Source organism: Staurois parvus, unplaced genomic scaffold (assembly GCF_062004578.1).
Source record: "Staurois parvus isolate SC_StPar_1 unplaced genomic scaffold, SC_StPar_1.0 ptg000195l, whole genome shotgun sequence".
NCBI lineage: Eukaryota > Metazoa > Chordata > Amphibia > Anura > Ranidae > Staurois > Staurois parvus.
The window spans coordinates 11,807,764-11,832,769 of record NW_028317991.1 but is presented as its reverse complement, the minus strand read 5'-3'; the positions used below and the strand labels follow the sequence as shown (position 1 = coordinate 11,832,769).

General features: G+C 45.1%; 1 protein-coding gene across 1 annotated transcript in view; it reads right to left on the bottom strand.

Annotated features, from left to right (window-relative positions):
- LOC149461717 (interferon alpha/beta receptor 1-like) overlaps positions 1 to 24,309 on the bottom strand; it is a 60,806-nt gene extending 36,497 nt beyond the window's left edge. The window contains exon 1 of the mRNA XM_089677968.1: positions 24,123 to 24,309. Within this exon, the coding sequence (XP_089534094.1) occupies positions 24,123 to 24,186 (64 nt within the window). The 5' untranslated portion in view covers positions 24,187 to 24,309. The remainder of the gene's footprint in view (positions 1 to 24,122) is intronic.
- Positions 24,310 to 25,006: the final 697 nt, after the last annotated feature.

Genomic DNA, 25,006 nt, shown 5'->3' with positions numbered 1-25,006 from the left:
TCCATCAGGTATTGAAAACACCTGTGGATGTCACCGAGCAGCAATCAAGCATAATAAGCACCAATTAGGCAGCTTTAAAATGACTGTGATACTCAGCTCCTTCTAGACATTTACTGGTGTGGTTACAAACATGGTGAAGGCAAGAGAATGGTCCAGGAAGACAAGAGAAGAGGTGATTTCTCTTCACAGGAAGGGCAATGGCTATAAGAAGATTGCAAAGATGTTAAACATACCAAGAGACACCTTAGGAAGCATCATTCGCAAATTCAAGGCAAAGGGCACTGTTGAAACGCTACCTGGTCGTGGCAGAAAGAAGATGCTGACTTCGACTGCTGTGCGCTACCTGAAGCGTAGAGTGGAGAGAAGTCCCCGTGTGACTGCTGAGGAACTGAGAAAAGATTTGTCAGATGTGGGTACAGAAGTTTCAGCCCAGACAATAAGACGCACACTGCGTAATGAAGGCCTCCGTGCCAGAACTCCCAGGCGTACCCCCTTGCTGTCTCCAAAGAATAAGAAGAGTCGACTGCAGTATGCCAAAAGCCATGTGGACAAACCACAAAAGTTGTGGGATAGTGTTCTGTGGACTGATGAAACAAAATTAGAACTGTTTGGGCCCATGGATCAACGCTATGTTTGGAGGAGGAAGAACAAGGCCTATGATGAAAAGAACACCTTGCCTACTGTGAAGCATGGTGGAGGGTCAATCATGCTTTGGGGCTGTTTTGCTTCTGCAGGTACAGGGAAGCTTCAGCGTGTGCAAGGTACCATGAATTCTCTTCAGTACCAGGAGATATTGGATGGAAACGTGATGCAGTCCGTCACACACCTGAGGCTTGGGAGACGTTGGACCTTTCAACAGGACAATGATCCCAAGCATACCTCCAAGTCCACTAGAGCATGGTTGCAGAGGAAAGGCTGGAACATTTTGGAGTGGCCATCGCAGTCACCAGACTTAAATCCGATTGAGAACCTCTGGTGGGACTTAAAGAAAGCAGTTGCAGTGCGCAAGCCTAAGAATGTGACTGAACTGGAGGCCTTTGCCCATGAAGAATGGGCGAAGATACCCGTAGATCGCTGCAAGACACTTGTGTCAAGCTATGCTTCACGTTTAAAAGCTGTTATAACTGTAAAAGGATGCTGTACTAAGTACTAAGATTGAATGTCACTTGGGGGTTGAATAAAACTGATAATGCTGTGAGCACAGAAAAGACATTTGTGGTTATTTCATTATAACTGTTATGTTATATTTGTCTGACCTACAAGTGCCTCTTTAATGTAAATGTAAGCAAGATGACTGAATGATCAAAAGCAATGTCAAACTGGCCAAAACACTCAATTTCAGTGGGGGTTGAATAATTTTGGCCACAACTGTATGCTGACCACAGAAATCCACTACAGGTTCCAAATAACCACCAATACAACTATGGAAGAGAATAGAGCTATCACATCAACTACAATCATTATGTGTAGAGCTAGAGAAATGCTTTATGCCTTGCAGCACTGGGGTCCCTGGGTCCAATCCCGGCCAGGACACGGTCTACATGGAGTGTGCATAATCTACCTGTGCTTACATGGGTTTCCTCACTCACTCTTAAGCCATGCTGATTTTGTCTGAACAGAGGTTTTTCAAACACAATTCTATACTTAAATGAATTTTGATGCACAAAAACACAATATAATACCCAATTGTCTCGTTAAAAAAAGATAGCATTACGCCGAGTTAATAGATACACAATATGCCACACTTTAAAATTGCACATGCTCTTTGAATAGTGTCAAACTACAGTACTTAAATATCTCCATTGCTGAGGCTTTAAAAGCCTTTATAGGTTACCAGTTTGGAGTTGCGCAGGAGGTCTGGTGCTAGTAGTATTGCTCTCGCTATAACGTTCACAATGATACCTCACATGTGTGGTGTGAACACAGTTTACATGTGCATGAACAACCTATGTATGCGTTTGCCTTTGTGGACAAGCACGATGGGACGGGGACGCTTTAAACAAATTTAATAAAATAAGTAATAAAATTTGTTTGTATTTTTATACTACTCCCTTTAAAATTTTTTCATCACTTTAATTGCTGTCACAAGGAAAAACATCCTTTGTGATAACAATAAGCAGTGACAGGTCCTCTTTACTAAGACATCTGGGGTCTATTAGACCTTAGATCTCTTCTCTGCCCTGAAACCTCCAGTTTGTAATGCCATAGAGATGATCAGGGAACGGAATGTCCCTGATCATCTCTATGGCATTAGAAACCGGAGGTGACAAGTATTTTGTCATTTCTGGATTCTGCAGAATGTAAACAAGCCCTTCTTGGCTTGGAAAAAGCATCAGCTCAAACTTATCTTGGTTTGATCAGACGCTTTCAGGGCAGAGAGGCGATCTAGAGTCTAATAGACCCCAGGGGGTTTATTTACTAAAGCTGGAGAGTCCAAAATCAGACTCCCTTCTGCATAGAAACCAATCAGCTTCTAACCTCAGCTTGTTCAATGAAGCTTTGGCAATGAAACCTGGAAGCTGATTGGTTTCTATGCAGAAGGGAGTCTGATTTTGGACTCTCCAGCTTTAGTAAATAAACCCCCAGATGTCTTAGTAAAGAGGACCTGTCACTGCTTTTTGTTATCACAAAGGATGTTTTTCCTTGTGACAGCTATATGGTAAGCCAGCAGAACTACGAGCTTCAGTCTGTACCATAGAGCTGATCCAAGATGAGCAATTAGGCAGGGTTGAGGAAGGACCTGGCAACTTGGTGTGTAGGATATAGTGCCCATAAAGCTGGCCCATAGAAGTATCAAGCGTTAGATGTGACTGAACAGATCTATATTGTGACAGTGCAGGCCGTGCCATGGCTGGGTGGGTGTCACCAAGAGTTCTTACCCATGCAGGTTGAGGGACTCCGGGATGTTTTCCTCATTAGGAGGAATTTGGCCTTTCAGCTTTCTCAAGGATTGTTGAATTGGATCTTGGAACCCACCTGGAGGCTTTGTAGAAAATGGATTGAGCCTTTACAGAGGACTGGATGGGATGAACCTCCAAACCTGGGTCCATGCTTTAAGGGTAACCAGCACCTGCTGATTGTGGAGGAGTGCACAGGACTTATTGTTTGATAACTAAGCAGAGTTTAGAGCTCCACTCTCCTGAGGAGACCACTGTACTGCTAGGGAGCAACAGGTCCAAGGGCACACTAGGGGTACGTGTCTGTCTGCCCTGATCAGACCAACACCTAGAGAAACAGTTGCTACAGGATTAGTATGAATATTGTTGTGTTCAGTACAGACAGACTATGTTATATTAGTTTGAGAGCCACTTTGGATTGAGGTGGGCTGCTTTACGTCCAGGGGGCTATACATTTACCTTGAATGCTAGATCAAATCGAGACCCCCGTGTGGGAAGTCTGCTGGAAGGAACCATTACTTCTGAATTAAAATAACCAAAGAAAGCCGTGAAATGAAGGTTGGCAAATGGCCTGCAAACTTAAAAGCTCGACCTTGATAACAAATCTTCATAATAAATAGATACATGTGCACAAACAGACCAAAAAGAAAAACAGGCAGGTTACAAACTGGAAATGAAGCAAACACACCATCTGGCTAAATAATACTTAGTGGTTCCAAAATTGGAACAAACAAACAAAGAAATCTTCCACTGAAGAAGACCTCTGCCTGAGATATTAAGAGCAGAAGCACCCAGCTGCAGGAAGTTACACACAAAATGAGAGAAGCAACAGAAGCTGCTAGGCTAGGCAGAGAGCCAGCAGGGATCACAGAAAAAAACACCATGGGAGTCTATATTACAAGCCCTTACAAATTCTGACCATATTTTGCTTTATATGTTGATTTTCTATGACCATTAGCTCTTTTTAGTGGCCATAATATGGTATTTTCCTGATTGAAATGTTACAGGAACAATACTACATTATGACCACTAGATGGCGCTGATGATCATAGGAAATCAACCTATTACATAAAATATAGTCAGAATTAATGAAGGAAGGTGAATGCTTGTAATCCAGAAATGTATTTATAAATCGACCCCTGATGTAAGCAGAAGACTTTCACAAGCTAAACCTACTGCACAACTACAAGAAGCTACAGGATTAAAGCAGATGTAAACTCTAACAGGATGACATTTAGTTTGCTAAAGCACTGTTTACTATACACAACTGGAATTTTAATTTTTTTCATGAAATAGTTGTTATTCTCAGTTTTTAAAAGAATTTTTTTTTATCCATCTTAGTGCTGCTGATCTCCTGAACTCTTTATCGCCACCTCCTATCAGCATACTCCAGCGGCAGCTCTATTTCTCATGTAATGTGTGTAACAACGCCCATTTGTAGTCTCCACTGGAAGCCCGTGTGACAGACAACACAGAAGCTCAACTGGGAGACAGGTCCAGAGTGTTGTCAAAATATAACAGGAAGTGCCTGAACAAGGACCTAAGCCCTGGTTCACACTGGATCAGACTTTGAAATCGTGAAACTTCACTTGAAGTTGCATGATTACAAAGTCGCGTGTCAGTGCGTCTTGGTAGACATCTGTGCGACTTCATGCAGATCGAACCTAAAATCGCAAAAAAAAAAGTGCAGGAACGAATTTCAAAATCAATTTGAATGGTTCCATTGCTGACAATAGGGTGCGACTTAGGGTGAAACTGTCAAATCGCATGACAAGTCATCAGGGTTAATGGCTGCGATTTCTGTGTGGGACACAGAAAAGGTTCAGGGACCTTTACCCTGCATTTTAAGGAGGCACAGTAGCCCATTCAAATGAATGGGCTGCCATTCCTGCCCAAAACACAACTCACAGAGCCGCACAAGTGTGAACCTAGCCTAAAGGAGGAAATGAATTATGGAAAGAATGGAGGGAAGTCCAATGGTAAATACACTTACCTTCGTGCCGACTTCCTCAGATGCACTGACTGGAGCATTTGCAATACTGCGTTGCTCCAGTCAGTGCATCTGAGGAAGTCGGCACGAAGGTAAGTGTATTTACTATTGGACTTCCCTCTATTATTTCCATAATTCATTTCCTCCATTCAAATTAATGGGCTGCCATTCCTGCCCAAAATGCGACTCATGGAGCCGCACAAGTGTGAACCTAACCTAAAGGAGGAAATGAATTATGGAAAGAATGAAGGGAAGTCCAATGGTAACTACACTTACCTTCCAGCCGACTTCCTCAGATGCACTGACTGGAGCACCGAAGTACCCTTCGCTCAGCACTTCCATTCTGTGAGCTTTCTACTTCCTGTATCTGCTACATTTCAAAATGAATTAGTCAAATAACTCCATACACTTTTATTCAACCAACCAATTCCAATAAAAATAGTAGTGGCGGGAAGCAGAAAGAACATGGAACGGGAACAACGAGCTATGAATCTTGAAAGGGTCCCAATGGGCCCCAAAGCAGAAAGAAAGAACCACTCCTGCTCTTATTTTTTTAACCACAATGCACAGCAGGGCACACAGACCATTGTGGTGTGTATATAAAAACACAAGAAGTGGAACTTTCACAGGCACCTTCTAATAAAAGTCTGTATAAAGCGCAAAATACCGTATTTTTCGCTCCATAAGACGCACTTTTTCCCCCCCAAAAAAGGGGGGAAAATGTCAGTGCGTCTTATGGAGCGAATATAAAGCGGCCAGTCCGGTATTTCCGCCGCCACCATGTCAGAATACCGGGCCGGTCGCTCAGCTGTTCTCTGCGGCAGGAACTCACCTGTTCCTCGGTCCAGCGCTGTAGTCTTCCCGCGCCGGCTTCTTTCCGCCCCGGCATCTGTGACAGCCGGGTGCCGACTGCGCATGCACAAGAAGCGCTGCGCTTTGTGAATGGTCCGGCGTCTTCTGGGACACGACAGGTCGCAGGAGAAGACGGGGCCGTTCACAAAGCGCAGCGCTTCTTACGCATGCGCAGTCGGCACCCGGCTGTCAAAGTCGGGTGCCCACAGTATAGTAAGGAGAGCTCCGCGGAAGTGTCACATTCAGGTACCCGCTCTCCCTCCCTCCCTAATGGTCCGCAGTCTCTGGTCATCTCCTGTACTGTGTCCGCAGTCTCTGGTCATCTCCTGTACTGTGTCCGCAGTCTCTGGTCATCTCCTGTACTGTGTCCGCAGTCTCTGGTCATCTCCTGTACTGTGTCCGCAGTCTCTGGTCATCTCCTGTACTGTGTCCGCAGTCTCTGGTCATCTCCTGTACTGTGTCCGCAGTCTCTGGTCATCTCCTGTACTGTGTCCGCAGTCTCTGGTCATCTCCTGTACTGTGTCCGCAGTCTCTGGTCATCTCCTGTACTGTGTCCGCAGTCTCTGGTCATCTCCTGTACTGTGTCCGCAGTCTCTGGTCATCTCCTGTACTGTCCGCAGTCTCTGGTCATCTCCTGTACTGTGTCCGCAGTCTCTGGTCATCTCCTGTACCGTGTCTGAAGTCCATTGGTTCAGAATATTTTTTTCCTTGTTTTTCTCCTCTAAAACCTAGGTGCGTCTTATGGAGCGAAAAATACGGTACTTCTGAAATTTCACCACTTTATTTACATCATGCAAGACAACTGCACACATTAAAACCACACATTTCAATGCAGGCTTGTTCACAACAATTTATAATCACTCATCATTCTGCATCTCTACAGGTTTAGTTTAACCGCTTGCCCTCCAGAGGATTTACCCTCCTTCCTGACCAGGCCAATTTTTGTTATATGGCGCTGCGTTAATTTAACTGACAATTGCACGGTCATGCAACACTGCACCCAAATGAAATATATGTCCTTTTTCCCCACAAATAGAGCTTTCTTTCAGTGGTATTTGATCACCTATGCATTTTTAATTTTGTGCTCTATAAACAAAAAAAGACCGACAATTTTGAGGGAAAAAAAACAGTATTTTTGACTTTTTGCTATTAAACATGTCCAGAAAAAAAATTGTAAAAAATCTAATTTTGTCATAAATTTAGGCCAAAATATATTCTGCTACATGTCTTTGCTAAAAAAAATCCCAATACATGTAAATTAATTGGTTTACGTGAAAGTTATAGCGTTTACAAATGGCGGTACATATACTGGAATATTTTTTAATACTAGTAATGGTGGCGATCAGCAACTTATAGCAGGACTGTAGCAGGAATTCTGACACTGGGAAGGGGACTGTCACGGATATCCCCAGTAACACTAATACAGTGATCAGTGCTAATAAAAAGCACTGACACTGTACTAATGACACTGGGAAGGAAGGGGTTAACATCTGGGGCGATCAAGGGGTTAACTGTGTGCGTCTTTCACTGCAGAGCAATACAAAGCAATGTGCAGGAGCTGACGGGACAGATCTGTATTGTTTACATACAGGTCTCTCCCCCATCAGTGATACTTGGCGATCGCCAGGTGCCGGTGGGGAATCACCAGCTGGGACACGGTGATCGACAGCTGAGGTCGCCAATCGCGGTGCGCCCCCGACCCATAAATGCGAAATCACATATATATACGCATGATTTTGCGCAGCCCTGCCGTCCTGTAGCAGTATTTCTGCTATAGGGCAGCGGGAAAGCGGTTAAAATTCTATACTTGGCATACAATCCATACTTCACACATTGGTATTATACGGTGATTCAAATGTTCCATAGATCAGGATTTTTTCTCAGATGAGTGCTAACATTGGATCCAGAATTGTTTCCAGACAATATAAAATCAACATGCATGGTCTTGTGACAGAATCTGCCCAGCTTCAGGGAATGGAGTAGAACCCACTGAGGATATCCTTTCAGGGGTGACTTTAGCCTATTACTCAGAGGAGGATCATTGCCTATAATGGACTTGTGAGGGTCATCAAACCCAACATGGTGGCTTGTCTTGGCAAATTTGAGGTAAGCCTTCCAAGATTGCTGGTAACAATAAATAGCCCCAATATACAGTTGTCCCCAGGTAAAGGAAGTCACAGAGGACAGGGAAAGGATGACCCATATATTAACTGTACGTCATACGGCTGGGAAAGAGCTGGGTCACATGACAGCTGTATATATTGATTATGGATGTAGAACCCTCCTAGAGTAGGATTCTTGGCAAACTTAGTTTTTGGCTCCTTCTATAAGCAAGGGATCAGTGATTTGTTTGACCTGGTCTGCTCAGGTTTTCACAGGCTGGGCGTTTGATTGCTTCCCCCTTCCTTCTTCCAGAACACAGAACGGGAAATTCAAATGACCAACATGGATATTTAATCCCTGGAGTGCAGTGTCCAGAAGGGGGTTAGGGTGATGATAAATAGTCTGAAGCACAGGAGAGTGGGGTTCCTACTCCCCAGGAGGGTTCCAGAGCCACAGAGGCTGCTGTCCTTGGGCAGCCTATGGACTATACAGCTGCTCTATAGGCCTCAGCAATGTCAAGGCTGAGGGACTAGATGAAGCTGATTGCACAACCACACCACAGAGGATCTGATCTCAAGAGGTGATGTCTCACTCAATGAACATCTGGGGAAAGCTGGAAGGTGGCAGTCAAACATGTCTGCAGCTGAAAGGTGGCAGCAGTCTTGTGGAAGGGGACTGTGTAGTGTTTGAAGACTGCATTGGGTAGCAGCAGTTTTGCATCAGCACAAGGTAACCAGATGCCAAAAGACTTGCCCTATGGTCTTCAGCTGTGAGGCCTGAAAATGTTCAAGGCCAGCTATTATTCAAGGAGAAGAACAACCTCTAAATATTAAATGCCAAGCATTTTGGAGTATCCTATGCCCTAATCCCCTCTCCTGTTAGAGTTTCTATCAACAATAAATCTAAAAAAAAAAAAAGAAAAAAAGATGATCCCCTAGACCAGGAGCGTCAAACTGGCGGCCCTCCAGCTGTTGCCAAACTACAAGTCCCTTACAAGTACATTATGCCTCTGCCTTTGGGAATCATGCTTGTAATTGTCAGCCTTGTAATGCCTCATGGGACTTTTAGTTTGGCAACAGCTGGAGGGCCACCAGTTTGACACCCGTGCCCTAGACTGTATTACTGGAGCAGGTGTCAATGGACTGGTGCTTACAGTGATAGGCAGCCTTTGCACTTTCAGGGAAAGACCAGTTAATCCTGATGGCACCTTACGGGGTAACGCTACATGAAAAAAGGCACTTTTTTTATCTTTTCTTTTTTTTTAAATAAATACAGTGCCATCATCCATATACATAAAGAAAGGGATAAGGTAAATTTAACAGTGTTTGTTTAGTATCACTTTAAAAATATTTAAATATATTAAAATCTATTTTTTATCAGTCATCCCTAAACAGCTAATAAACAATATAGTAGTAATATGAAGTGGATTCCTTCTACAAAGATACTGAAGATTATTTACTTCATGCTTGGCCAGGATTACCATCAAGAGTTACTTTCCACATATCAGAGAATGGCAAACCACAAGGAGGAAAGTGAAAGTGTCCTCTGGGGATTTCCATAGAGAGAACAAAGGACATATTATGCAATGTATGATGAGTCCCAGGAACAGAGTGCAGAAAGAACACAGCGACAGCCTACCGAAATGTTCCGATGCCTAACTAGTACAAACCCATCCACCTCTTCATTACCAATCCATCAGAACCAAATTTCTTGAGATCCTGAACAGCTGTTTCTGACTATTTTGCATCAAACAATATTATTGTTATTATACAGTATTTATATAGTGCCCACAGTTTGCTCAGCACTGTACATTACAATGGGAGCCAATACATGAGAGTACAATAACAATACAGTGCGATACACGAGGGGTTCGAGGGCCCTGCTCCTTGGAGCTTACAATCTAGGAATACAGTAAAGAGTACATCAGTAACTTGCCCTATCAATCAAAGAGGACCTGTCTAATCTATATAGAATTTAAAGCTTAAAGAGACCCTGTCCTACTCAAAATAAAAAAATCAACCTCTGCAAAAATAAAAGTCATTATACGTCTATCGTCTCCTATTTTCCCTTCATTTCAGCCTTTATAAACTATTCAGCATTGGATTCTTTTTGGAGTGTCGGAAAGCAGTGACCCCTGCCACTCGCTATAGATCCATCCTCCAACCAACCCATATGTCACTGCTATGGCCTGTAGTGATGTATAAGATGGAAGGTGGAACCTCAACATGCAGAGGGGGTTACAGCACAGACATGCAGAAGTGTCAAATGCCGAAGAGCCTTAGACCGCATTCTCCCCTGAGCATTGTACACCTAAGGCTAGACGCAAGAAAGCTCAGCAACAGATATCCTGTGTTTTTTCAATATTGGATGTGCACATCAGGAGCTGATTTTAAAACTGTGATGCATTTATGGCCTCATAGACATCAATAGATGTGCCTGTATATACATGGCGCCAGCATTTTTGCACCTGAACAACTGTTCTTCTACCACCCAGGAGCTACTTACACATGCACAAAGATACACAAGCAAACACACGGATACACTTTCAAAAAAAGCACAAAAACACCTATATAAGCATTTTCAGAAGGACCTACTAGATGTAAGGAGGCTTTAACTGATACCCTCAATTTTCAAGCACTTTCAGCAGCGGATTTATTCGAGTATGAAGATTCATTATAATATAATCCTTTCCTATGTATACAGCATCTTATGGATTTATGAATAACGCACAACGCCCAAATGTGCGCAAAAACACGCCAATTGCACGTTTCTTTTCTTTTCTATGGGAATAAAAACGCGCCAAAAACATACAAATCTGCCCAATTTGAGTTACAAAAGTAGCTCCAATACGTTTTGGAGTTTCAGGCATTCGGCTTCAGGTGACTTGGATTGGAGATGTGAACCATCTCCATAGAGTAATATTGATTTTTTTTTTTTCCCCCCTGAGCGTTTTGGAGCTTCGAGCTACAAATTGCTCAGGTATGAATGGGGCCTTATAGATTGGGGCAGTTGCTGTTTGTTTTTACTGTTGGTGTATTGGTGAGGGGGCACACTGGACACCTTTGCTGCCGGTACGCTATATGGAGTGTCCAGTGTACTCCTGTTCCTTTAACCACTTCCCAAGCCGAATGATGGCTACAATACGGTTGTACAGTTCTGGGAGGGTGTCATATGACGTCCTCCCAGAACACGCCTTCCAGCACGCCTGGTGCTGTCCGTGATCGCTGTGTCCTACGGACACAGCTGATCGCATGATGAGGTAAAAGGCCAATCACAGCAGCCTTTTACCACGTGATCAGCTGTGTCCAATGGCACAGCAGATCACAATGTAAATGCAGTTGCCGGTTATCGGCAGCACTTTCCTCATGCTGTTACAGCATGAGGAAAGTACTGCCGATAACCGGCAAATGACACAGAGGACATCTGCACCGATCATCAGGGCATTGATGATCAGTGCCCAGCAGTGCCACCCACCATTGTCCAGCAGTGCCACCCACCATTGTCCAGCAGTGCCTCCCACCGGTGCTGCCCAGCAGTTGCACCCCTTAGTGCCCAACAGTGCCGCCAGTCAGTGCCCATCAGTGTTGCCTGTCAGTGCCCATCATTGCTGCATATCAGGGAAGCATCATCAGTGCCTCCTCATCAATGCCCATCAGTGTCACCTTATCAGTTGAGCCTCATCAATGCACATCAGTGAAGGAGAAAAAATTATCTGTTTGCAAAATTTTATAATAGAAAGAGAAACTTTGTTTTCAAATTTTTTGCTCTTTTTTTGTTTATAGTGCAAAAAATAAAACACCCAACAGCGATTAATAACCATCAAAAGAAAACTCTGTGTGAAAAAAATTATACAAATTTCATATGGGTACAAGGTTGCATGACCGCTCAATTGTCATTCAAAGTGCGAATATTATGGAATCACCATGTACTTTGCAGTTCTAAACATCTGCATCAGATTACATCTGCTAATTAGTTGCACCAAGCTGATTGACATGAATCATGGCTCCAACATGAGAGATGTCCGTTGAAACAAAGGAGAGGATAATAAAACTTCTTTAACCACTTGCCTACCAGGCACTTATACCCCCTTCTTTACCAGGCCAATTTTCAGCTTTCAGCGCTGCCGCACTTTGATTGACAATTGCGCGGTCATGCAACATTGTACCCATATGAAATTTTGATCATTTTTTTCTCACAAATAGAGCTTTCTTTTGGTGGTATTTAATCGCCACTGGGCGCTTTACTTTTTGCGCTATAAATAAAAAAAATGCAAAAAATTTGAAAAAAAAAGTTTATTTTATAAAATTTTTCAAACAAGTATTTTATCTCCTTCACTGATGTGTGTTGATGAGGCAGCACTGATGGGCACTGATAGGCGGCACTGATAGGCAGCACTAAAGGGCACTGATAGGCAGTACTAATGAGGTGGCACGGATAGGCGGCACTGATAGACAGCACTAATTAGGGGTCACGGATAGGCGGCACTGATATGCGGCACTGATAGGTGACACTGATTATGGGTACTGATAGACGGCACTGACTGGCATCACTGCTGGGCACTGACTGGCGGCACTGACTGGCACAACCCCTGGGCACTGACTGGTGGCACTGACTGGCAGCACTGCTGGGCTGCACTGGTGGGCAGCACTGGTGGGTGGGCACAGGTGGGTGGCACTGGTGGGCACAGGTGGGTGGGCACAGGTGGGCGGCACTGCTGGGCACATGTAGGTGGCACTTCTGGGCACAGGTAGGTGGCACTGCAGAGTGGCACAGGTGGGGGCACTGCTGGGCACAGGTGGGTGCACTGCTGGGCACAGGTGGGTGCACTGCTGGGCACAGGTGGGGGCACTGGTGGGCACGGGTGGGCGGAGCTAGTGGGCGCACTGCTGGGCGGAACTTGCGGGTGTCACTGCTGGGCACCGATCATCAGGGCACTGATCATCAGTGCCCTGATGATCAGTGCCAATCCTCGCTCTGACAACTGCCGGTTCTTGGGAGTACTTTCCTCACGATCTGACAGCGTGAGGAAAGTGCAGCCGAGAACCGGCACTTGCATTTCCCTGTGATCAGCGTGTCATTGGACACCGCTGATCACGTGGTAAAAGGCCGCTGTGATTGGCCTTTTACCACATCACGTGATCAGCTGTGTCCGTAGGAGAGCGTTCTGGGAGGACGTCATATGACGTCCACCCAGAACTGGCCGGCCGCGGTGAAGCCGTCATTCGGCTATGCGCGGTCGGCAAGAAGTTAAGAAGGTACATTATCACAGAATGTTGCAAAAGACGTTGGTTTTTCCCATTCAGCTGCATCTAAAATCTGGACCAAGTACAAATCAAATAGGAAGGTTGTAAATGGAAGCGTACCGGTAGTCCAAGGAAGACATCAAAGCGTCAAGATAGAAAACGTAAAGCAATATGCCTTGAAAACAGAAAATGCACAACAAAACAAATGGACAGAAACTAGAGTCAATGTCTGTGACGGAATTGTAACACATTGCCTGAAGGAAATGAGATTTACATACAGAAAAGCCAAATAAAAACCATCATTAACACCTAAACAGAAAAAACAAGCAATCATGGTAATCATGGACTATGGATGACTGCATGAATGTAATATTCAGTGATGGATCACGAATCTGCATTGGGCAGGGTGATGATGCTGGAACTTTAGTTTGGTGCCCTTCCAATGAAATGTATAAAGACGACTGCCAGAAGAAAACATACAAATTTCCACAAACATTGATGATATGGGGTTGCATGGCAGGTAAAGGTGCGGAGGAGATGACATTGATTAAATGTTCAATAAATACACAAGTTTATATTGAGATTTTGGACACTTCTAATTCCATCAATTGAAAGGATGTTTGGTGATGACATTTTTCAGGGTGATAATGCATCTTGTCATAGGGGCAAAAGCCGTGAAAACTTTCCTTCAAGAAAGACATAAGTGACTGCCATGGCCTGCAAAGTCTGGACCTCAATCCAATTGAAAATTGGCGGAAATGAAAGAAAATTATCCAGGACAAGGCTCCAACATCAAAGCTGATCTGGCAACTGAGAAAGTTGGAGCCAGATTGATGAAGAATACTGTTTGTCGAGAGTTTCATCCATGCCTCAGAGAATTCAAGCTGTTATAAAAGCTAAAAGGTGCTGCAACAAAGTACTAGTGGTGTACTGGAGTGGGGTTTTTTCATGATTCCTTATTTTCCTCAGAATTGAGTGATTCCATATTTATTTCCTCTGCTTGATCTGCAAAAACAGTTGCAACTGACTAGTTTTCTTTTTTAATTTTTTTAAGTCTTTCCTAACCGCTTGCACGCCACCCTATAGCAGAAATACTGCTACAGGGTGGCATGGGTGCGCAAAATACATGTGATTTTGCAGTTCCAGGTAGGGGATGTGCTTCAGATATCAATCACTGGGTCCCGGTCGGTGATTCCCCACCAGCACCCGGTGATCTCCGAGTATTACCGATGGGGAAGAGACCTATGTATAAACAAACAACACAGATCTCTCCTGTCAGCTCCTGCACACTGCTTTGTATGGCATAGCAGAGCCATACAAAGAAGTGTGCTTACAGTGTAAAGCACACGCACAGCATACTGTGAAACAGCACACAGGTAACCCTTTGATCCCCCCACGTTAACCCCTTCCTGCCCAGTACCGTTAGTACAGTGTCAGTGCTTTGTATTAGCACTGATCACTGTATTGGTGTCACTGGGGATGTCAGTGACACCAAGTCAGTTCCCCCCAGTGTCAGAATGCCCACCACAGTCCCGCCGTAAGTAGCTGATCACCACCATTACTAGTATAAAAAAAAAAGAAAGAAGATCCCAGTATATACAGTATACCGTCATTTGTAAACGCTATAACTTTCACGTAAATCAATTAATTACATGTATTGAGATTTTTTTTTTTGCAAAGACATGTAACAGAATACATTTTGGCCTATATTTATGACGAAATTTCATTTTTCTAATTTTTTATTGGACACTTTTAATAGAAAAAAGTCAAAAATATTGTTTTTTTTTTTTCAAAATAGTCGGTCTTTTTTTGTTTAACGCAAAAAATAAAAATGCACAGGCGGTCAAATACCACCAAACGAAAGCTCTATTTGTGGGGAAAAAAGGATGTAAATTTCATTTGGGCACAGCGTTGCATGACTGCGCAATAGTCAGTTAAAGTAATGCAGCGCCGTAGTGCAAAAAAAATGGCCTGTCAGGGAGGGGAGGTAAATCCTCTGGAGGGCAAGTGGTTAAAGCCAGAAGGTTGGAATGTTAAATGACAATAGTTTTGAAGAATGTCTGGGATTAGTTTTTATTCTACACAATTAACTACTTGTCTCATATGACGTCCTCCCAGAACGCGCTCTCCTGCGCGCCCCCGGGGGCGCGCCCTGGGCGATCTCCGTGATCGCTGTGTCCTACGGACACAGCTGATCACGTGACGTGGTAAAAGGCCAATCACAGCGGCCTTTTACCACGTGATCAACCATGTCCAATGACACGCTGATCACCGGGAAATGCAAATGCCGGTTCTCGGCTGCACTTTCCTCACGCTGTCAGATCGTGAGGAAAGTACTGCCGAAAACCGGCAGTTGTCAGAGCGGGGATCGGCACTGATCATCAGTGCCCTGATGATTGGTGCCCAGCAGTGCCACACACAAGTTCCACCCACCTGTGCCCAGCAGTGCGCCCACCTGTGCCACCCAGCAGTGCGCCCACCTCTGCCACCCAGCAGTGTCACCACCTGTGCCCAGAAGTGCCACCTACCTGTGCCCAGAAGTGCCACCCACCTGTGCCCACCAGTGCCACCCACCAGTGCAGCCCAGCAGTGCTGCCAGTCAGTGCCCAGTGGTTGTGCCAGTCAGTGCCCAGCAGTGCCGCCAGTCAGTGCCCAGCATTGATGTCAGTCAGTGCCACCTATCAGTGCTGTCTATCAGTACCCATTATCAGTGTCGCCTATCAGTGCCACCAATCAGTGCCGCATATCAGTGCCACCTATCTGTGACACCTCATTAGTGCCGCCTATCAGTGCCACCCATCAGTGCCGCCTATCAGTGCCACCTATCTGTGACACCTCATTAGTGCCGCCTATCAGTGCCACCTATCAGTGCCCATCAGTGCTGCCTCATCAACGCACATCAGTGAAGGAGAAAAATTACCTGTTTGAAAAATTTTATAATAGAAACAATGAAACTTTATTTTTCAAATTTCTTTGCACTTTTTTGCTTATAGCACAAAAAGTAAAGTGCCCAGCAGCGATTAAATACCACCAAAAGAAAGCTCTATTTGTGAGAAAAAAATTATAAAAATTTCATATGGGTACAATCTTGCATGACGGCGCAATTGTCAATCAAAGTGCAACAGTGCTGAAAGCTGAAAATTGGAAGGTAAATAAGGGGGTATAAGTGCCCGGTAGGCAAGTGGTTAAACAATTGAATGAACATTTTCCAGGAGTGGTGATTCCATACTTTTTGCCAGGGTTGTAGGTTGGGGCAGTTGCTGTTTGATTATACTAAACGACAAAAAAACAAAAATAGAAATGAAAAAAAAAATCTTAAATAAACACACGGTCGCCTCAAAACATGTGCACAGAGGATGATAAATATTTTCCGATTCATTTTATGACACTTCAAGTGGAGGTATAGTCCTTTAACTGTGTATGCGAACGATCAGCTTCAAGTAGATATAAAATACAGAAATCAATGTTGATCTGTATTCACCAACTCACATCTATGCGTGTTGGGAATGAGCGCAAAATCACGCGGCTTTCCCAACACCCACAGAAATGTGCTGCCCTTTAGCAGACTGACGTTTGGTGCTTTTTGGAAAAAAAGTCAGGGACTTCTTTTCCACGTTTCTCACGTGTAGGGCAGTGTATTGCATTGAATGGTCTGCTCTACAAGCGATGTGCGCAAATGTGAACCAAGCCTAAAAGATCATTAAATTAATTTATTTAAATGCAAGCAGTGTATCGATCTGAATTTGGCTTGATATCAGACTGGGAGAGGAAAGGAAGAACACAATGAGGCAGCACAGTGGCTAAATGGTTAGCATTTCTGCCTGGCAGTACTAGAGTCATTGGTTTGAATCCCAACCATGGCACCACCTGCCTGGAGTTTGCATGTTTTCCCTGTGCCTGCGTGGGTTTCCTCAGGGTACTCCAGTTTCCTCCCACACTCCAAAGACATGCTGGTAGGTTAATGGAATCCTGTCTAAATTGGCCCTAGTACAGGGGCAGACTGACCATTTGGAAACTCGGGCACTGCCCGAGGGCCCGGGGTCAGTAGGGGGCCCCATGAGATGCCCCTGGTACCTTTTTCCATAGGCTTTTTTGAGTTTGGGCAAGGACACAGGGGCCCCATGATCCCCTATTGCCCAGGGGCCCCATGAGTTGTCAGTCCGCCCCTGCCCTAGTATGTGTATGTATGAATGTGAGTTGGGGAACTTAGATTGTACGCCCCTTGAGCGTTAGGGACTGATGTGACTGTAATATGTGTGTGTGTGTGTAAAGCGATGCATGAATTGACGGCACTATATACGTACCTGAAATAAATAAAATAAAATGAGCCGTCAGTTATATTGAGATACTTGTGTACTAACAAGGGGTATACTGATAGAAGGAGAGAGCAGAGTGACAGAGAAATGAGATTCCACTCACAGGCTGGGGGAGGGACAAGACCTGTACATGCTTGTAAACCACAGCAGAGAAAAATGAGGCCTTCTCTCCTGCCAGACAGGACTGAGTTGTGTGGTAGGGCTGTGTAAATCTCAAAACTGGATGGGCAGAAATACAACTCCTTTGGCAGGAAAAACAAAACCCTTATTCCTGCAACGTGTTTGGCTGTTTTAAAGGATAAGTTCACCTTTTCGGGTAGAATTTCACTTTTCATAATGAATAGAAACGTTTTTCAGATCGCAAAATTTCTCGCAGATGGTCTCTCAGCATTCACTTCCTGTAGGCCATCTCCCAGAAGCCTTCACAGAAGAGGGTGTGTTCACCACTCTGGCCACACCTCCCTGATAGCAATACTACCTTCCTCTCCTCCGCACCATCCCAACATGTAGTACAAGGGCCTGTCTGGTTTGATACAGATTGAATAGATAGATTGTTCAGGTGCGTCCTCCTATTCCATAGTTCTGGTAAAGCTAAAGAAAATTGTACAACGATTGTACCATCAAATTGCATAGTGTATGGCCATCTTTACACAAGTACATAGCAGGGAGTGGATGGAGACACCACCATACCGCGCAATTCTCGTTCAAAGTGCGACAGAGCTGAAAGCTAAAAACTGGCCTGGGCAGGAAGGGGGTATAAGTGCCCGGTCAGGCCCTGTTCACATCTCCACGTAGTGAAGACTCACATTCCCACATGCATTTGTTTTGGAGCGTATTCACTTGTCACGCAAAGGGCAGCCCATTCACTTGAACGGTCTGCCATACTCACTAACATTGCCCCAGAAAAGCTCCACAACGTTTTTTTGGGTGGAGCATGGTGGGGTTCTCATGTTTTTGGTGTGTTGCTAAAGCCTGGCACATGCGTTCTGAAGGAACGGCACGGATATGCTGTGTGCCACGGCCCAGGACACATGTGCACGGGAGTGACATCATCATGGCCCAACCCGGCTTATCAGACGGCCGGAGATCGCGAACCTGGAAGAAGGGCCAGGTGAAGATGGAGGCCTTTTTAACCACTCACCTACCGGGCACTTATACCCCCTTTCTGCCCAGGCCAGTTTTTAGCTTTCAGCGCTGTTGCACTTTGAATGAGAATTGCGCGGTAATGCAACACTGCACCCATATGAAATTTTTATAATTTTTTTGTGACAGATAGAGCTTTCTTTTGGTGGTATTTAATCAACTCTGGGTTTTTTTAATTTTTGCTAAACAAACCAAAAACAACTGCAAATTTAGAAAAAAAATGTTTTTTCTTAGTTTTTGTTATAAAATTTTGTAAATAAGTGATTTTTCTCCTTCACTGATGTGTGCTAATGAGGCTGCAGTGATGGGCACTGATAGGCTGCACTGATGGGCAATGACAGGCATCACTGATGGGCACTGAAAGGCAGCACTCATATATGGCACTGATAGGCCATATATGAGCTTCACTGACAGGAGGCACTGATAGACGGCACTGACAGGTGGCACTGATGGGTGGCACTGAAAGGCAGCTCAGATGGGCACTGATATGTGGCATTGATGTGCACTGGTAGGCACTGATATGTGGCATTGATGAACACTGGCAGGTGGCACTGATGAGCACTGACAGCTGGCACTGCTGGGGCTATACTGATCATCAGGGCACACTGATCATCAGTGCCCTGATGATCAGTGTAGATGTCCCCTCCGCGGAATGCCGATTACCGTCTCTCCTCTCCTTTCAAGCTGTCAGTGTGACAGCTCGTGAGGAGAGAAATGCTGATAACTGGCATTTCCCTATTTACATGCGATCAGCTGTGATTGGACACAGCTGATCACATGACCGAGCCGACATCTTCGGGTCTTTCCGTTGATCGGTGATCCGCTGTCTCCAAAGGACACAGCGTACCACCGATCGCCGCGCTGCGTGCTCCTGGAACAGCTCATGCGCAGTTAGAGTGGGAGGACGTCATATGACGTCCTCCCAGGACGAGAGAACCGCCTTGCCCCTTGCACGGGCGGGAGGCGGTTAAAAAGCACAGCGTAGACCATGCACGTGTATGTAAACATCAATTCTTGCTCCACACTACATGACCATTCCCCCAAATCCTCTTCTCTTTTACATTCTGAATTGCAATCATCAAGTACAATGTAGGACCAATAGTCCTGCATTGCACGCAAGAAGGGTGATGGACTGCCCACAACCCGGAGTGTCAATGAGAAGAGAGCGCCAGAGCCTGTTGGACAAGGAATAAGGCAAGTATTACACTTTATACCTCTACCTTTAGATTTAACCCTTGCAGTGTGGGGGGTGTCCCCTGCCTAGTAGATGTTTTTGCCGATGCCGAAGTTCAGCTTTTAGTGAAAATGATAAAAATATGACTAACTGTTTCTGAACATGCTAGCCTTGGAGATGTGGTTAATAAAGTAAAAGCAGAATAGGTGTAGAATAGAAAAAGTCAGTATAGGGGAAGACCTAACACCCTGTGGTCTCTGTGGAAACTGTGTGCCGGCTAAACAATGGTTCAAAATCTGAAACTCACACGCAAGATTCTAATGAGGCAATTAAAATGCCAACAAATAATTTCTACAGAACGGAAATCAGCAAAACAAATTAAAAATATTCAGAATGTTATGGGGATTATTTACAAAATGTTCTTTGCCCCTTCCTCCCATTTCATAATTTGGCCAATTTCCAAAAATATGCTCGAAGTGACAAGAAAGGTTAATTTTTTCTTTTGGGAAAATAACAAACATGTTATATTTACCTGCTGTGTGCAGTGGTTTTAGACAAAGCAGCCTAGATTTTCCTCTTCTCGGGTCCCCTGCAGGCTCTCCTGGCTCCTCCTGTTTGTAGGGTGCCCCCATAGCAAGCAGCTTGCTATGGGGGCACCCACTGCCCCGAGTGTCCATTCACACACGGAGCCATGTCTTAGCCCCGCACCCTCTCTCTCCTCATTGGTTGTCTGACTGTGTTTGACAGCAGCGGGAGCCAATGTGAGCAAGCCAGGAGTAGTGAAACGCATCAAAAAAGGCTTGGGTTTTGGGCTGGAGACATCACTGTATGCAGTCAGTTCCCTGATTAGTAAAAATACTGCAAGAAGAGCTAATTGGAGTGCGGCTGATTTTTTTTCTATTTGCAATGAAGACTGAAGAGGGACTGTCAGGAATAGACTCCACACTGGTGGTGCTGTGGCTCACTTGCTCTGTGGGCTGCAGTACCAGCTCCTACCAGAGGGTGCTTTCAGCAGCCAGGGTCTCACTCCTGCAATCAAGCCATCACCTGAGGCTGATTGCAGGAGGTCTATTTAAGCAGGACCAGACCTGCAATCAGTGCCTTGGTATTGTTTCTTATGAGCCCCTGTATCTTGTTACCTGTGCCTCTGTTCTATGAAGTACCCTTTGTTGCCGACCCTGCTTTGATCCTGATCCTGCTGACTGTCTCATGCACTGACCCCTGGCTCTTTACCTGACTACTCTCTGCCTGCTCCTCCTGTACCTACCTGCCCGTTAGTTGCTGAACCTGGCTCGTGACCTGACTACTCCCCGCCTGCTCCTCCTGTACCTAGCTGCCCGATAGTTACTGACCCGGCCTGCCTGACTACGCTTGTGTACCGGCACATATTGAGACTAGCTTAAGGTTTGGTTTTGCACTGTGTGTTCTGTGTATTGTGTAACCTTAAATAAATTATATTACTTTTACACCATACTTGAAGCCTGCATTTCCCTGTGTCAGTCCACACATCTCTGGTCATACCTGGATCCCTGACAGGGACTGTGATGGCTGGCACCCAGGTTGTCCATGTGCAAGAGAGGCCAGTGTCGAGAGGAGCTCTGGACCCGCTCTTGGTCACACCTGGAGGTGTGAACCAAGTCTAAGGGTCCCTGTACACAAAACTGATGTATGAACTTCCTGTTAGAAAGTCTCTGCCCAAAAGACAGGAGTAAGGTCCGTATAGGGCTCACATTGTCCTACAGTCTACTGTACTAGGGGGTATGCACACGTATGCCCATAAAGTACTGACCCGTAACACCAATTTGGTTTTTTTTCTCACATCTAAAAAAAAAAGACGCTAATTTACAAATATTTGCACACTTGTGCTTAAAGCAACGGGTTGCATTTCAGACCAATGAAGAAATGGTACACAGATGGCGAAAAAAAAAATTTGACGGGTTATAACCTTCCCTTACTCCTTCCAAAATGAGAAAAAAATGTGCCTATAGTTCTACTTTAACTCTGACATTTGCAGCGATGCCTCATGTGTGGGGTGCGACCACAGTTTACATCTGTGAGCCGGACCTATGTGTGTGTGTTTGAATTTTGTGCACGCAAAGGGGAGTGGGCAGGCATGGTTTCACTTTTTTTTTTTTACTATTTTTATTTTATTTACTTTTCTTTCTATTTAACCCTATTGCTATAACAAGGGATGAACAAGCTCCTTGTGATACATTTGGGCAGAGACAGGTACTCTTTATGGAGACACCAGCAGTCTGTTAGGCTCCTGATGTCTCCCCTGCTCTCCAATGTAGCTAATCAAGCTCAGATTGTACTTGATTAGCTGCTTTCCTGGCTGTAGTAGCTGGGGAAGGGCAGCTTCTAAACTGGAAGTGATGAAATCCTCGTTGCTGCCAGCTTCATTCGTCAGAGGAGCAGGGGGGGGGACACACGGATGTTCCTCTATCGCCTCTGTATGTGTGGTCGACCTGACCGCTTACAATACAAGAGAGCCCAGGAATGACGTCAGGCAGCTTTCAAGCCAATCTTTGGCTAACAAAATTAAACAAGGATCATGGCTGCAATCCAGGTATGAATACTTGCTACCAGGGGCACACTGACAACTCTTGGGGCCCCCGGGCAATAGGGGATCATGGGGCCCCTGTATCCTTGCCCAAACTCAAAAAAGCCTATGAAAAAGGTACCGGGGCATCTCATGGGGCCCCCTACTGACCCAGGGCCCTCAGGCAGTGCCCGAGTTTCCAAATGGTCGGTCTGCCCCTGGTTGCTACCAAGACCATATATATACAGCCTCTGTGCAGCAAGTCGCTAAATTTACCCATAAGCCCCTTTCACACGGGCGGTCCATTTTTTTCATCAGTTCAGACACATTTTTTCCAAGCAAAAACGCATCAGTTTACATCCGTTTTTTCATCCATTCCTTTTTTTAGGGTTTCCTTCCATTCAAAAAAATGAATGTTAACCACTTGCCCTTTTGAGGATTTACCCCCCTTTCCTGACCAGGCCATTTTCTGCATTACGGCGCTGTGTTACTTTTACTGACGATTGCGCGGTCATGTAACGCTGTGCCCAAAAGAAACTTACGTCCTTTTTTTCCCACGAATTGAGCTTTCTTTCAGTGGTATTTGATCGCCTGTGCGGTTTTAATTTTTTGAGCTATAAAAAAAAAAGACCGACAATTTTGAGAAGAAAAAAATATTTTTTTTTAACTTTTTGCTATTAAACATGTCTAGTAATAAAATTTTAAAAATCAAATTTCGTCAAAATGTATTCGGCTACATCTTTGCTAAAAAAAAATACAAATGGTGGCATATATACTGAGATTTGTTTTTGTACTAGTAATGGCAGCGATCAGCGACTTATAGTGAGACTGCGTCGGACATTCTGACACTGGGGGGCACTGCCTTGGTGTCACTGACATCCCCAGTGACACCAATATAGTGATCAGTGCTAAAAAAAAAAAAAAGCACTGACACTGTACTAATGGCACTGGGCAGGAAGGGGTTAACATGAGGGGTGATCAAAGGGTTAACTGTGTGCAGGGAGTGTTTTACTAGGGGGCGTGTGTTGGTGCTTCACTGTAAGCACACTGATCTAGATGGCTGTACTGTGCACAGCCATCTAAAGCTGTGTGCCCGAGCTGACAGGGAGGAGAATGGTAACTAAACAAAACAGTTCTCCTCCCCGTCGGAGATCCTCAGCAATCACCGGGCGCCGGCGAGTAATGATCGTCCAGGATCCAGTGATTGACAGCCGTGGCCGTGAATGGCGGCGTGGGTAGGGTATGCACACCCCCTCCCTGGAAATGCAAAATCACGTATATTTAGGTGATTTTGCCCACCCATGCCGCCCTGTAGCAGCATTTTTGCTATAGGGCGGTCGGGAAGCAGTTAACGTATACGGACATTAACAGATGATCCTCCGTTTACATCCGCTAGTCCACAGAATTACATGGGTGTGCGTTTTTCATCCGTAAACGGACAGATGAAAACCGGACATACGGAACGCCCGTGTGAAAGAGGCCAACCTATGTAATAGGAGGACACCATCCAATCAAGTTCTATCTATTGACACTGGCCGTTGTATTACATAGCAGTTGGCCGATCTAAAGGAGATTGTACAATCAGATTGTATAGTTTGCTTTAGACATTGTTTTCTATGGGCCCCCTGTACACTGTGCTCTATGGGCCCCCTGTACACTGTGCTCTATGGGCCCCCTGTACACTGTGCTCTATGGGCCCCCTGTACACTGTGCTCTATGGGCCCCCTGTACACTGTTCTCTATGGGCTCCCTGTACACTGTGCTCTATGGGCCCCCTGTACACTGTTCTCTATGGGCCCCCTGTATCAGTGTAGTGCCCCCTATATGATCAGAGGGCAGGAGGTTGCATTACCCACACTGACCTGACACTGCAGATGCCAGCCCGGCCAGTAGAGGGAGCAGTAGAAGCCCGGGCCCCCCAATCATAGCGCTGCCTCTTCTCCCTCCTGGTCACATCTCCGGCTCTGGTCGCATCTCTCCGTCCGCAGTCCCACCATCTGCTGCTCGCCTCGCCCCGCCCAACGCTTCCCCTCTGTTTCCTTCTGCTTCCAGGAGCGGCGGCCATTTTTCCTGTGCCCACCTTCCTTTTAAAAGATAGAGCTTGAACTTCAGGAAAATGGCTCCTGCAGCGAGGACACTCTTATATAATAATAGAGCAGTGGATTGAATGGGATTGTTTATTGTTTCAGTGGGGTTGTTTTGATATAAAAGGGTGTTGTCTGAGCTCAGTGACCATAGCATGCTATCTCTGTCACACCAGGAGCCTGAGACTCTGCAGATGTAGACAATGGCATGGCATAATACCTGCAAATCTGCTCTGATTTGTTCTCTTTTCTCCTGTCAAATACTGAAAGAATTATTTATATCTAAAAAAAATAGTTGATCCTTCCAGAAATATAATAAGTTGGCTACATCCTCTGTTGCACTGTTCTTGGTTCTCTCTGGACTACAGAACACCTACCCCAATGGTGAATGGGGGGGGGGGAGGGTGTTGTTCTGTAGCTCTGATGCAGTTCCTGTCCTAGGGATGACAACACTGCTTTTCCATAAATATAGTCAAGTGAGTGTTGTCACCCTAGGAGGGAAAGTGTGTTATTGGTAGGATCACCAGGCGAAAAAAAAAGGAAAATGGCCAAAAGGAACGAATGCAATCACCACGTAAGGACTGGAAAGCTGCAATGTATGGAAAAGATAATGGGTAAACAAAGTTTTTTTGTCACCAATATTAAGAGCCCATTCAGACATG